A 15,578-nucleotide genomic window follows, 5' to 3' on the forward strand; every position below is an offset into this window, starting at 1 on the left:
GTCTGCAGGCAAAGGTCCGAGCTTGGGGCCCACCTCAGATGAACCCCAGCCTGGCAACTGAGTCACAGCCATGAGGGCTGGGCCTCTGAAGAGGGGCAGAAAGGAAGCCAGTTGAAGTGGACATTTGGGGGCCTCTTGGCTCACCTTACAACAATGTCCTTTTTCTGCTTCACCCACCATCACAGTGGACCCCTACCAGTCATGTCTACACCACATGACACCTACCCCCACACGATAGCCTAAACCAAGCTATTATGCCAATCACCTTCTCACCCAGTGTTCTACATTAATACCAAAGTTTAATCTGCAATCTTGAAACTAAGATCCGGAGATATAAATATGTCCAGATTGGCACCTGTCTTGCTGGCTATGAAAGAAAAATAATGATCTGTCATTATTATTATTATTATCTGTCGGCTAGCTGAAACTCCTTCCAGCGCAGTTCTTGCTGAGGACGGGCTACATTCCTGCCCTCGCATTCCACGGATTACGCCAAACGGGGGCTCTGACACGGCACAACTTCGGACCGCATCATTCCCCACCTGCAGTTAGACCAAACACAGTGGCCCTGCCCCTAACCGCTTATGAAGAATATTTCTCTTGCTTAAGGTAATCCTGCGTGGATTCTGCTACCTGCAAGGCAAGAACCCGCAACACCGGGCCTATTTCCCACTACTGCTTCTCTCTTTCCTGGGCTCGTGCCAGGGAGCCTTGCCAAGTGATTTCTGAAAAGCACTCTAAGCTTCCCTGCTTCTCTGCTAATCCTCCCATCTAGCCCCTCCCTCCTCCCTGCCTCCCTCCCTCCCCTGCTATTTAACTATACACCACTCATCCTTCAAGGTTCAGCTCAAATACCTCCCCTGCCCCACAAGAGCCTCACTCATGGTCCCCTCTCATTTTCAAACTTCTTCTGTTCCAATTTGCTTGATGGTATTTAGCCCATTCTACCTTGTAAGACAGATATTTGAATATACACCCTAGCTCCATTACTGAACTGTATGCTTCTTGGGATGAGACCATTTTCATCTGTGTATCCTTGACAATAGCTAAGGTAGCTTGGGAGGAGAGGATATATATATGGAAAATTCTATGAAAGAACTGATCATTGTATTTTGTCTCTTCTACTCTAAAAAGCCATTAGCACTGGAACTGAATCTCAAATTCCTCTTTGTAATTCCTGAAGTCCCATGCTCCTGGGGTAAGTGTGCCAACCCTAGCTGGCGGGCTCGCTGACCTAAGAGTTAGAGCCTAGAATCCTTTTATTCTCTTGCCCCATCGCACGAGGGTCCCACCTTTCCAAACCCAACTCTCTCCTTTGTAGATCAATTGAGTTCCAGAAGAAAGTATGCTTTACTGAGTTGCTTCTATCAAATATGGAAGGAAGTAGGGGTGAAATTCAGCACCATCCCCAATACCTACTACAGTTAAAAACCCAAGGCTTGGCAATTTAGGGAGAGTGAGAATAAAGGACGTCACCAAACAGATAAGGTCCAAGAATTGGGCTCCTCTATAATCTACCAAAACTTATTGTCACTAGAAACAAGGAAAGCTGGGCCAAATCAAAGTACGTATTTGGTGAGACCCCAAGACCCTAGCCACAAGGCCTTTATCAGGTCTTGAAGGACATGCTCAGTTGCAGATTAACAACTAGAAGTCCTATAAACACACTGGGGTTGGCAGGCAGGGGTTGGGGGGGGAGGAAGCAGGAAGATGGGGAGAATTGATAAAGAAAGGGAGATCGATGACTCATCATCATCATCTCCATTGGTACCTGGTGGGCATCACCCGATGGCACGATGTAGGCCTGAATCGGCTCAGTCACAAACTCGGAGTTCCTCATGGCTTGTCTCAGCTGCCGAAGCAGCTCCGTCGTTATCTTTGGAGCCATTCTGCCGTCTGCAACAACAGAGGAGTGTGTGCTAAAGCCCGTCTGCCCGGTGCAACTACATGGCTGGTTCAGAGATGGGGGGGACCCTTCCCAAAGTGCACCCCACTTCCAGCTGTGTCTCCGACTCACCTCCCCACCAACAGATCAAGCCCAGAGCTGCCAGAAACATTACTGTTGCCAGCCTTTAAACATCATTTCCAAATGGTTACTGTGTAACAAAGAATATTCATGCTGACGCGTCCAAATTCCTAGGCTACCCCTCTTATTTCGAGACCGAGAAACCTTCTAGTGAGACAGTGGGAATCTGTGCTGGCAGCAAAGGAAATGCAAAATGACTTTAAAGCCACATTAGTGATTTTTTTTAATATTTCAAAAAAATCTTTTTCTCTGTAAATATTGACCTTAGTTAACGGTTCTGACGAGCACCATAGCTGTGGCCCCATGCTTATAGAAAATGACTTCACACTAAGCCAATTAGAGATCAGTGACTATCCATAATTTACTCTATCCCAATAATGGCACCAACTACACTATTAAAAATCAGAATAGAATACGTGTTTCTGATTCTTTTCAAAACACAAAGCTTTTACTGTACCTAAGCCATTCTAACGCATGATGAGGCAAGAAATAGCGAGTTACTCTGCCGTCACTACTCGGGTGATCCTCCAGGACGCATACCCCAAACTCCCTGGGACTTGTACCCCTGCTGGGGAAGGCGCCTCCTTTGGATCTTTTAGCTTTAATGTTTCCTTTGCTTCTTTCCCTTCATCATCACTAGCACCTTGAGCTTCTGTTCTCAGTCACCATGGCTATCCCCAATGGGTTTCCCCGTGAGATCCCATCTACATGACTGAAAAAGTACCCAAGTATTCAAAGAATGAGTCACTGGAAACCATCTCACTTGGGATTCCGACATGTCCGTGTCCTTTGCATCACAGCTCCTTTTGAATACTTGTCAGGGAGCAAGTTTTCCTTTTACCCAATGGACTGAGCCAGGAATGCCTTGCCTTTCAGAAGAAAATCGGATCAGAAATAACTAAGTTTATTGGTCAACACCTCCAATGGAAGCTAAGAGAAGCTTATTGGAGATAGAGGCAACTGAGAAGCTCAGATGCTGGGCCCTTGGCTAGCTGGCTTGAGTTTGACTAGATCCAGAGCTACCGGATCCCTCACTGGACCGTCTGTATCCGGAAACATCCCAAGCACAGCAGAATGATGTCAAGTCTAAGAGGGAGAACTTGGCTTGTCCACTTTGCTCTGAGCCTCCTGTCACCTTAGTTAAATGGCTCCTGCAAGCAATGGAGGCAAGATTAGAAGGCTCCTTCTGCCATCAAGAAGAGGTATCCAGAGCATATCCCCATCAGCATTCACAATTCATCATGAAAGAGAGCTTTAAGAAGCACGTTCCACACTCAAAGAGATCTAGAACTGGCTGTGAAGGACACTGGAGTGCCGCATGGGCATGCTGACACCAGTCATCAAAATGGCCCACCTGGTGTCGGTGTACAGTTGTCCAGAATATAGTGAAGATGAAAATTCAAATAAAGCTCTATACATGGGCTACCTAAGGTCGGTGTGGGTACACATTAACAACTGATTACTGAATGAAGCTATTTTAACCACCACTGCCCAACAAATGTATTAAAAGCTTACTGCGCTCTCATAAGCCTGCCAGCACGGGAAAGCTTGACTGATCTCAAGAGCTTCAGAAGACACCTGTATCATGTTTCTGAGCAATTTAAATTCTTAAAGAGTAGAACAAAAATGAAGGTGTTCTCTGGAGCAAGATTTTACCCTTGACTGCACATCAGAACCACCTGGGGACCTCCGATTCAATGAACCTGGTGGGCAGGGAGGGCATTGAGTTTTAAAAAGCAAATATCTGATCCTCGTCATCAAAAAAAAAAAAGAACATTACTGTCGAGTCACTTCGACTTGTAGCGCAAAGGAGAGCCGCTTCATAGGGTTCACAGCACTCAGCTTTTGGCCAGCAGCCCGATGCTTCACTCACCGTGCCCCTAAGCCCACTGCCATCAAGTCTATTCCGATGCACAGGGACCCTGCAAGAGGGGTAGGGTTTCTGTAACGTGCCTAGAAATGTGGACAGAAGTAGACTGCCTCGTCTTCCTCCCACAGAGGGGCTGGCGAGTTCAGACCCAGTGCTTAACTCACTGCACCACCAAGCCCACTGCCACGGAGTTGATTCTGACTCACCAACACCCCCAGAGAATACCATTCCTTTAAGGTTTCCAAGACTGTACAACTTCAGGGAAACAGACAGCCTCATCTTTCTCCTTCAGGGTGGCTGGGACATTTGAACCACCGACCTAGTGGGCAGCAGCCCGAGGCTTAACCCACAGTGTCACTGGGGCCTGTGGTGCCTTCACTATGTGGTTGATGCCAATATCTTTCCCCTCAGATCATTAACTTCCTTCTAGAATTTGCATTCTATTTGGACACAGTGTGCCTCAAGGCTTTGGATGGGTACCAACTGGGGGTGTATCTACCCATGACAAGCGCTTGTGGTCCTATGTAGCGCCACTACCAATCGCTTCATCAGTAAAGTCAACATAATCGATGACAAACTGAAACACATCAAAGGGAAAATGTAAAGCCAGCCAAAGACATTTGTGCTTCTTGGTCACCAGTCCCTGTCTCCTGCCGGAGACATGCTGACGTCCATCCCCATCTCCTGCCGGAGACATGCTGACGTCCATCCCCTGCCACATCATCACATTCTTCTTCCTGCAGGAGGGTTCAGGCTCCTCAGAATCATGGGCCTCCTGAGCCTTCCTCGACTCCCGGGGCATCTTCATACTTCTCGCCACCATGCCACCTGCTCTGCATACCATGCCTCTTCATCTCTCCTCCTCTTTGCTGACCCTCGAATGAAACTGGTCAGACACAGCCACTCCTTGGGCACCTATCCTGCCCACCTGGGAAGAACTGGGAGCACGGCCGCAAACGGGATGTGACGAGCAGAGGCGCCGTGGTCAGTGGAGGTGGAGAGGGCCGCGATGGTGAGGAGCGGGCCGCTGGTCCCGAGGGTGGCGGTTGCCACTGAGGTGACCACAATGCTTATCAGTGGCCAAGGCAGCTGGAGCCACGAGGGCAGGAGACCTGGAGAGTGACTGAATCGTCAGACAGCTGCAGACCCAGCCCTGGAGGTGGAAAGGCAGCCGAGATGGAGGTGGCGGAAGTCATGGCTGATAGAGCCACGTGGTGTCATTTTTGTGAGAATTAAGTTATCGAATGACAAGCATTCACAGATAGCTGTGACACAGAGTAAAGGTCATGTAAAATTCTGTAATGATCATTAAGAGTTAACTAACTTCATAGTTAACACAAACAAACCATAAATGCGATGCTGGTGGTGTGTGCGACAGCAGAAACACCTGCTGCTTCTCTTTGGGCAGGGACCCTGTCACCTTCATGTGTCCTCCTTTCAGGACCTAACACTTGGCACACAGCACCACAGGCAGTGTGTAGCACAGGCCCCACCAGAGTGCGCTGAATCAATGCCACCACTTTGGGTCTGTGGTCATCCCGAAGAGAAGACGGAAGGGCAGGATTTTAGATGTATTATTGCATCGGCTTATTCCTCATCCCATTAAATGTTAGGAGCAGCCAAGAGCTGAGCAGGGTATGCGAGGAGGTGGGAAGCCAAGAGCAACAGGTCCACCGAATGATGTAACATGAGCTCATATACTGCCAGACACGTTTAGATCACGGCTTACAGAGGATGACTCATACAAGTCTCTGGCATATGACGGTATGCCCTCAGAATGAAGTCCCAAGCCCTCAGCCTTTCTAACACCCCAGACTTTTGACTGCTTCTAAGCACATGAAAAGCGCCACACCATCACCTGTCTGGGTGGCTGGGAAGAGTAACAAGATGAGATGAGCAAGAACACTCAGCAAAGCTCTGGCGTGTTGTAGGTACTTTGGAAATTAGGCAAATTTGGATCTGAAGCACCAGCTGGAGTTCCTCCCTGCCTTGGGCTGACTTACTACAACCTGTGTCATCTGAACACGTGCAGATGCCGGATGCTCTTCCAGCCTCCACAGCTCAGTCTCCCTGTCCTGGAGCGGAGCAAGGGCTGAGGGCTTTCCATGCCTTCGTGGTTACTTTTCCAAAATAACTTCTAAGGAACTGATCACTCTTCCCATTCTATAGATAAGGAATACTACGAGGAGGTGAATACTTGCCCAAGTCACAGAGGAACCAGACCCAAGGTCGACCCGATCCCTGGCTCCGTGTGCTACTGTCCCATGTTACCGAGGGTCTAAAAGGCCCAAAACATTTTAAGGTCAAAGGAATCCAAATAGACGGGTTCTGCTTTCCACTTGGGGTCTACAACTGGGCCAACTGAAACACCCTGAGCCTGCACTTCTTCACCCTCAGTAAAAAGATAAGTTCTCTTTCTCCTCTACAGCTGATGATCTTTGCCCTTGCTTTCTTCCTTCTCCCTTGGCCCATTCCGCCTCCCTCCTAATCTAACCAAAATGTTGTTGGAAACAATCAAACTTTTTAAAGAAAGAAAACCCAAAACCACACGCAATTATAGCAGAGAGCTTCCAAAGAACAACTGGACAGCCATGATATTTTTCCTGAACTTTCGATTTTTCACTAGTTGAAAGGAAATGCTGCGGTTCTCCTGGGGAGGAAGGCTACAGAAAAACAGGGGTTCACCTGGGAATGATACACCACTTATTCAGAATTCAGGTTTCTGGTAACTCAAGTTCTGGGAAAAAGGAATGGGCACAGAAGCTGTGCCCACCCCACCCCCACCAAAAACAAGACTTTCCTAAATGTAAACTAATTGCCCCAGTGGCATAGAGGTTATGCGTTGGGCTGAGATCTGCAAGGTCCACAGTTCTAAACCACCAGATGCTCCCAGGGAGAAAAACGGGGCTTTCTATTCCCATAAAGGGTTACGGTCATCTCGAAAACACAGGGGTAGTTCTACCCTGGCCTGTAGGGTCGATAAGAGTCAGAAGGCTGGAAACGACTCAATGGCAGTGAGTAAAATGCAAACTGGATTTACGAAGGGCAATAATATTTAAAACCTTCCTCATTTTCTAACATTGCAATGAAAACTGAATGCTAATCTCTAGCATTCAATAAAGGCCTATATTAGAAATTAGAAAGGGCTATATTAAAGATTAGAAAAATCAGAATAGTATTTTTTCAATACTAACCTATCCCCATTTCCCTGTAATAAAAATATGTCCAAAAAAAATCTAATTCTCTTACTACCTTAAAAGAGTTATCAACACCTGTATTATAGAAACAGTAACCAATCATCCAGAAATCCAAAGGACAAAATGACTTTTAATTTCTAGAACCAATCCCTCACCCTGAGCCTTCGTCAAACACGGACATCTTACCTTCTCTTCTCTCCCAACTTGGGAGTGAGCTGGGGTGGAAGGGACGAGAGGTCTGAACTCCTTCTGAGATCTTCAACCTAACTTGCAGGCCAAGTTGTTACCTGCTTCTGCACCTGTGTGGACCAGTTATCCTTAAGTTTCTCAACTGAAAATCCAGGTGATTCGTCCTAGAAAAGCGAAAGAACAGGATGGTGTAGACTCTGACCCCAGTAAACGTGGCAAGGCTCAGTCAGCGGGGACAACAACTTGACTTAGCAGTTTTGTTTCCTGAATGGGAAGAACTCTCACCCCAATTTAAAGGGACGGGTTAACTCAAGCTTTCAGGTCAGACATTTCCATGGTAGGTCAACCCCTCAGATCCAGCTTCCAATGCATGTGTTCTCCTAAACCATACCTAATCTATTGAGCTAGTCCCATGGCGAGTCTATTTTCAGTGATTCGATTTGTCACCACCTGTCAACAAGTTCTACCTGATTCTTTTTCTGATCGGCCTGTTCTGTCTCTCCTCATGGTGTGAAGAGGGCTTCTATCCATGCACTCGGGCTCTATCCCTCCTTTTAGCTCTTGATCACTTTAAGCACTTGTTTTTTCAGACTGTTTCACTGGAAGTTTTGGGTGGAACAATCTTCAGATTTCCTGGGTCAGCTGCCCCTCCCTCTTGGTGAGTCACTCCTTCTGTGCTATATAATCTCTTATTAAAGACCTATCTTCAGTAAAGATCATTTTTCTATGAGCATGCCGAGAGTCCTGGATTGTACAAGCATTACTGGCACCGTTGTTTGCTTCTGAGACTAATTTTTACATTAATTTCTTAGCTAGAAGATTTGCACAAAGTTCCCTATCCCCACAGGGGAGTCTGATGTGCTGGGCGGCTGGCAGAAGCCTCAGCCTGTGTCTGATAACCCCCCTCGATCCCGTTTGCCATGCACCACTCAAGGTTTAAGTGCTAAGTTTAAAAGTCTATGAATTTCTTTTTCTCACAAGTTCAATGAGCAAATATTTACTGAGGATCTTCTATCATCTAGGCCCTATTATAGACATTACAATGAATAAAATAGACAACATCCCTAACTTCAAGAAGTCTAACAGCAGTTGGGGGCTGGGGGGGAGATGGTGTCGCCGGAAAGGTTGGGATAAGGGTATATATAGGGCAGGAGAGGCAAAATAGGAGAAACAAACAAATAAAATTAGTGGAAAATTAAATGAAAAGATAATGGATCTTCCATGAATTTTTAAAGCCATCTCATAAGAAGGTAAAGGGAGAAGTTATTTTATAAAAGGAGCCAGAGAAAGTCAAAGAAAAAGAGGAAGATCTTTTTTTTTTTTTTGTAGCAAAGCTTAGAATATATGTTGGTGTTTTGCTTCCACATGCAGTTTCTTTTGTTGTTGTTGTTTTTAATCATTTTATTGGGGGCTCATACAACTCTTATCACAATCCATACATACATCCATTGCATCAAGCACATTTGTACATTTGTTGCCATCATCATTCTCAAGAGATGATTCTCAATCATTTCTACTTGAGCCCTTGATATCAGCTCCTCATTTTCGCCTTCCCTCCCCGCTCCCCCTTCCTTCATGAACCCTTGATAATTTATAAATTATTATTATTTTGCTATCTCTTACACTGTCCCACATCTCCCTTCGCACACTTTTCTGTTGTGCATCCCCCAGGAAGGAAGTTATATGGAGAACCTTGTAATCAGTCCCCCCCCCCTTTCTACCCCACTTTCCCTCTACCCTCCCAGTATTGCCACTCTCACTACTGGTCCTGAAGGGATTATCTGTCCTGGATTCCCTGTGTTTCTAGTTCCTATCTGTAACAGTGTACATTCTCTGGTCTAGCCAGATTTGTAAGGTAGAATTGGGATCATGATAGTAGGGGGGGGAGAGCATTTAAGAACTAGAGGAAAGTTGTATGTTTCATCGTTGCTACCCTGCACCCTGACTGGCTCATCTCCTCCCTGTGACCCTTCTGTAAGGGGGTGTCCAGTTGCCTACAGATGGGCTTTGGGTCTCTACCCTGCACTCACCCTCATTTACAATTATATGATTTTTTGTTCTTTGATGCCTGGTCCCTTCTACACCTCGGGGTCACACAGGATGGTGTGCTTCTTCCATGTGGCCTTTGTTGCTTCTGAGCTAGATGGCTGCTTGGTTACCTGCAAGCCTTTAAGACCCCAGACGCTATATCTTTTGGTAGCCGGGCACCATCAGCCTTCTTCACCACATTTGCTTATGCACACATTTGTCTTCAGCAATTGTGTCTGTAAAGTATGCATCATGGAATGCCAATTTAATAGAACAAAGTATCCTTGCATTGAGTAAGTACTTGAATGGAGGTCCAGTGTCCATCTGCTGCCTTAATACTGAACCTATAAATATATGCATGTAGATCCATTGCCCCACCATCCTATATAAATATATTTACATATGCACATGCCTGTATGTAGACCTCTATAAATACCCTTTGCCTCCTAGCTCTTTCCTGTATTTCCTTTTACTTTCATCTTGTCCCACTATCATGCTCAGCCTTCATCTGGGTTTCAGTAATTTCTCTCAGTTACATTACCCTTGCTGAATCCCTACCAGGCCTCTCACACCCTCCTTGACACTAGTTTTGGATCACTTGTTGCTCCCCTGTCCCTGGGTTGGCCAACACCACTGAGGAAGATCCTTTCAATGAGGTGGAATGGCACAGTAACTGCAACAAGAGGCTCAAACATAGCAGGGCTTATGAGGGCAGCACAAAGCCAGACAGCGTCTCATTCTGTTGTAAATAGGGTAACTACAGACGTTGAAACAACCCAATGGTACCTAAGAACAACGGACCACACCAACAAAACAAAAACTGCATGAACATCCTAATCTATTGTTAGGGAATCAATTTAAACCAGTGGTTCTCAACCTTCTTTAACACCGTTCCTCCTGATGGTGACACCTTCCCCACCCCCCAAAGGTCACAACCCACAGGTTGAGAACCGCTTATTTAGACTGCTAGCAACCCTGTGGCAGACAAGAACTGCCCAGTAGGGTTTCCAACGCTATCAATCTTTCAAAAGCTGATGGCCACATCTGTGTCCTGAGGAGCAGCTGGACGGTTTCAACCACTGACCTTTCAGTTAACAGCCAAGTGCTTAACCACTGTGCCACCAGGATTCCTAACTCTTCACTGCCATCGATGTGATGCTGACTCATAGAGAGCCTATAGGATTCCTACATGAATCTCTTAACAGACACAAAAAGCATGTGACGAAATCCAACAACACTTTGGGATAAAAGTCCTCACCAAACTAAAACAGAAGAACCTCTTCAAGCTGATCGTTTGATCACTGACTCAAAAAGATCACTGATCATTTGAGAACTCAATTTTCCCCCTAGAACCAGGAAAAAGACAAAAATGTCTGCATTCGTCACTTGGTTACCCATAGGACTTCAATCATAAAAGCCAGTTGCTCAAAACTATCAGTCACTCTGAGTGCGAAAGACTGGGTTTCCTATTCCCGAGAAGAGTCCAGTCTCAGAAAGGCACAGGGTAGTTCCACCCTGTCCTATAGGGTCACTCTGAGTCGGCATCTACCTGATGGCACTGGGCTTGTTTTCTGGTTTCATGGTTTGAGTTTCAGCACTGTGAGGTGCCCTGGAGACACAGAGGGCTGGATATCAGGCTGCTGCCTGCAAAGCCAAGTCCAGGAAGAACGCTGAGGCTGTCTGATACAATTTAGTCTGGGCAACCAAATGCAAATAAAATACTTAGGAATAGAAAGAAATATTTTTGAAAGAAATTAAAGAAGATGCAAATAAAGACGTCCCATGCTTATGGGTTGGAATACTTACTATTGTCAAAATGGTAATACTCACCAAATCATTCTATGGATTCAACACAAGTATCAAAACTTCAGTTGAGTTCTATGAAGAAATTTCAAGTTGATCATAAAATTAATACAGAAATGAAAAGTACCCAGAGTAGCTATAAGTCACTCCTCATTGCACCGAATCAATGCTGGCCTACAGCGACACTGTGGGACAAGTCCCTGTGGGTTTCCCCATGTTTCTCCCTCAGAGTGGCTAGGAGTTTGAACTGCTGACGTGGCAGCAGCCCGATGCATGACCGCATCGCCATCGGGGCTCCTTCCTGTAGGAGAGCCCTGATGATCTTTAAAAACAAGAACAACGTTGGAGGACTCATCTTCTCAATTCAAACGCACTACAAAGCTATCGTTTTTGTGAACAAGCAACTGTGGTGAAGAAATCTGATGGTGCCCGGCTATCCAAAGAGATAGCGTCTGGGGTCTTAAAGGCTTGAAGGTAAACAAGCGGCCATCTAGCTCAGAAGCAACAAAGCCCACATGGAAGAAGCACACCAGCATGTGCAATCACAAGGTGTTGAGGAAATCAGTTATCAGGCATCATCAGAACAAAAACTCCTATCATTGTGTATGAGGCGGGGAGTGCAGAGTGGAGGCCACTGGACATCCCCTTACAGAAGAGTCTCAGGGAGGAGACAAGCCCATTAGGGTGCGATGTAGCAACAATGAAACATAACTTTCCTCTAGTTCCTAAATGCTTCCTCTCCACCCCCACCCCCACTATCATGATCCCAATTCTACCTTACAAATCTGGCTAGACCAGAGGATGTACACTGGTACAGATAGGAACTGGACACACAGGGAATCCAGGGCGGATGATCCCTTCGGGGCCAGTGGTGTGAGTGGCGATACTGGGAGGGTAGAGGAAGGGTGGGTTTGAAAGGGGGGACCGATTACAAGGCTCTACATATAACCCCCTCCCTGGGGGACGGACAACAGAAAAGTGGATGATGGGAGACGTCAGATAGTGTAACACATGACAAAATAATAATGCCTTATAAATTACCAAGGGCTCATAAGGGAGGGGGGAACAGGGAGGAAGGGGAAAAAAATAAGGAACTGATGCCAGGGGCATAGGTGGAGAGCAAATGTTTTGAGAATGATGAGGGCAACAAATGTACAAATGTGCTTGACATAATGGATGTATGGATTATGATTAAGTGTTGTATGAGCCCCTAATAAAATGATTAAATAAACAGCTATCATTATTCAGACTGTATAACACTGGCATAGGGATCAAGTTAAAGGGCAGCGGGATAGAGTTGAGGGCCCGCATACAAACCCTCAGGTAGCAGAGTGCCAAGACCATTCAACGAGGAAAAGCAGGTCTCTTCAACGAATGCTGCTGGGGGTCATTAGACAGCCACATCCAAAAGAATACAGTTGGATCCCTACCTCACCACATATAATATTAACTCAAGATGGATCACAGATAATAAGAACTCTAAAGCTGAAGAAAAGACGGGCACAAATCTTCATGACATTAGTTTATGCCAAGATTACCCAGATAATGCAATCTAAAAACGGACAAATGATCCAAGTAGACATTTCATGAGTGAAGACAGACAAATGGTCAAAAGTACATGAAAAGATGCTAGCCTCGTTAATCATTAAGGAAATACAAACCAAAGCCACAATGAAATACTACTTCAAACCAAGCTGGGCATATTACCATTGAAAGACAGATGATCACAAATATGGACAAGAATGTAGACAAACTAGAACCCTCAGATTTTGCTGGCCGGACTATTTGCTGGTAGGACACTTTTCTGTTGTCCGACCTCCAGGGAGGTCACATGTAGATCCTTGTAATCGGGGGCCCCCTTTCCACCACCCCCCCTCGCAGTATCACCAGTCCAACATATTTTATGCTTCCATTTAGATGAGATGAATGGCAGACAGTAGACTACAAGTCTTAGGCTGGACTGCTTTTGCCTACCCCATATAGAATTTATATATTCATGTTTCTCTCTCTCTCTCTCTCTCTCTCTCTCTCTCTCGCTCGCTCGCTCTTTCGCTCTCTCTCTCCAAGCACCTTAGTTTTCCTTCTGAGAACGTCTCTTCCCCATTTTCACTCTACATGGGTTGAGATGAAGCTCAAAAACCCTAACATCAGGCTTTGGGACCCAAGTGTGGTCAATACATCCCTCTGGCTTCACCTCAGAGATGGACACAACTTATGTCATCACAAGAATCAGTCTACCTGGGGATGCAGGCAACAAGGAAGACATCAGAGGCAAGTCTTATGTCCTGGTTGTGCTTCTGGACCCAGCTGCACTAGAAGCCAATGCAATCCCTTTTTGCCTAAATCACGTTTTCATTTTTCATCGGCTAAACTGAAAAGAGTTCACACTTTTTTATATTTGGTGGAATTCAAATTCTGCCACTGGGGGAGGTACCTAAGGAAATGGCAATCTCCCTCCACCCCCACCCCCACTATCCATTTGCCTGAACCCATTTGCAACATTTAATAGACGGCTCCTTTCTTATGTAGGATTGTAACGCCTGGTCACACCTGGCCATAGATGACCACACCCTTCCACAGGTTCTTGCTCACCCTAATACAGTGTGGCAAGGCCAAGGCCAAGTCTGGCTACCCACCAAGTGCCAGAATGTTCCTTCAGCTCTCAAGTGGTGGGGTGACCCTAGCTGTTTGGCTGCTGGCATTTGTGGCGTGAGGTGTGATCCTGCTAACCTGGCTAGCAGCTGAGAAGTATGCCCTGGTTGGGGGTGCGGAGGGGGGGTTACAGTCTAAGTAATAATTTGTTTAAAGTGAGTCTGGCATGCTTCTTTCTAACGTCCCAGCGCCAGGGAGTGCCCACGGAAATCCTTAGGCCAGGTTTCCCAGGGGATTAAGCCCCAGTATTTCCGCCTACAGCCTCTGAAACCAGTGGGTGGGGAAGGGGAGGCGGCCGCCGGCCTTTGTAGAGTTGACAGCTCGGCAAGGTGAATCTCAGGTTGTAACTTAAGCAGTAGATTCTCGGGAAAGAGGGCGGGGCTCCCCACCTTCTAGGACCCCGTGAGCAGTCCGCAGGGGCCGGCTTCCTGCACCAGCGTGGCCTTCCTGCAGGGTCGGGGGCGACGGGCACCGGCGGCGGGTCGTCGGGCTCCGATTGCCCCGGGATGCCCGCGGCCCCGCGGGAAACGAACCGGAACTTGCCGGCTGCCCGGCTCCCTCCCCGGCGCCAGCTCCGGGGGTCCCCGCGGGTCCAGTCCGGCCCGATTCGGGCCCGCCCGGCGCTCGCCCCAGCCCCCTGGAAGTAGCCCGATCGCCCAGGCCCGGAGGACCGCACGCCGCCCGGCCGCCGGCTCCCCGGCAGGTCGTCCTCACCTGACTCGCGGCGGCTTTCTGGAGGCTGCCATTCGGCGGTGACGCGCCGGGGCCCACGTCAGAGGAGCGCAGACCAGCTGATCACCCCGCCGAGGGCGGGAGCGGGCGCGCGCGCGCGCACCGGCCGGCCCGCCGCAGACCACGCCCCCCTCTGTGGCGTGCGCGCGCGCCGAGGCCCCGCCCACCGCGGCCCCCCTGCAGCGGCGCGCCATCGTTCTGTCCACGTTCTGGCTGGAGGTGCCGCACCGCGACGAGCGGTCCCGAGGATGCCCCGGCCTGTAAGAGGAGCAGGTGCTGTGGCCGATTCTGGGAGAATCTGGTCTAGACCGCGAGGCTTTGGAGCAGGGTCTCATTTTAGGGGGGTTTTGGAGCTGTCCCCACAATTATTTCTCTGTCGCAGTGTTTCTCAAATGAGCGATCGCACCTCCTGGAACGACCCAGGGAAGCTGCAGAAGCAATACCTACACTTTACCCCGGATTATGGCCTGTATATAGTTTTAAAAGTTTTTCATTGCCAGGAAGCGGTGAAGATTTTGTTGGTTTGTTTTTTCTTAAAAAGGGAAATATCTATTTTCTGCTGGAATGTGCACCCCCAGAATGTTCATTTCTCAAGGGCAGAGGGTCTCCAGTTCATTGCTATATCCCTGCTGCTTAGAACAGTATCTGGCACAGAGTTGGCACTAAATAAAACTGATCACGTGTTTTAAAAGGAGACGTCCCTTTGGAGTTATGGTCAGTGAATGTGGCCCTTCTAGCCATGGTCCCTTCTGTGATGTACTATAATTCTGGACTTGATAAGCCTGTGGCTTTAGTCCCAAATTGGAGAAGTCTCTGCTGAACTAGTGGACAGGAATAGGGTAGGATTGAGACCTTGGTAAAGGGTGTGAACCAGGCCACACCCTGTTTCCTTGGGGGCATCTTTTGACTTTACCTTGTTTGAGGGTGTGACTTAAGATCTAGCTTCCTTTTGAGGGGAGATGACTGGTTGCAGCACTCATGAGGAGCCCTGCTACTGTAGGGTTATGCTTTGCGACAATCTGCAAGGTCAGCAGTTTGAAACCACCAGCTGCTCCTTGGGGGGAAGATGGGGCTTCCTACT

At 47.5% G+C, this 15,578-nt stretch overlaps 1 protein-coding gene across 4 annotated transcripts in view; it reads right to left on the minus strand.

Annotated features, from left to right (window-relative positions):
* The window catches only part of XPNPEP1 (X-prolyl aminopeptidase 1), a 53,798-nt gene extending 39,189 nt beyond the window's left edge, over positions 1–14,609 (minus strand). The window contains exons 1-4 of one of the 4 annotated variants that reach the window (XM_075533551.1): positions 14,480–14,557; positions 11,141–11,188; positions 7,280–7,446; positions 1,772–1,896 (exon numbers count right to left, since the gene is read on the minus strand). In XM_075533551.1, the coding sequence (XP_075389666.1) occupies positions 1,772–1,888 (117 nt within the window). In that variant the 5' untranslated portion in view covers positions 1,889–1,896; positions 7,280–7,446; positions 11,141–11,188; positions 14,480–14,557. Of the gene's footprint in view, positions 1–1,771; positions 1,897–7,279; positions 7,447–11,140; positions 11,189–14,154; positions 14,316–14,479 lie in introns of those variants that run through there. The other 3 variants (XM_075533553.1, XM_075533549.1, XM_075533552.1) reach the window with 3 other exon arrangements.
* Between the last annotated feature and the right edge of the window lie 969 nt (positions 14,610–15,578).

The sequence above is a fragment of the Tenrec ecaudatus genome, chromosome 16 (assembly GCF_050624435.1).
Source record: "Tenrec ecaudatus isolate mTenEca1 chromosome 16, mTenEca1.hap1, whole genome shotgun sequence".
NCBI classification, from domain to species: Eukaryota; Metazoa; Chordata; class Mammalia; order Afrosoricida; family Tenrecidae; genus Tenrec; species Tenrec ecaudatus.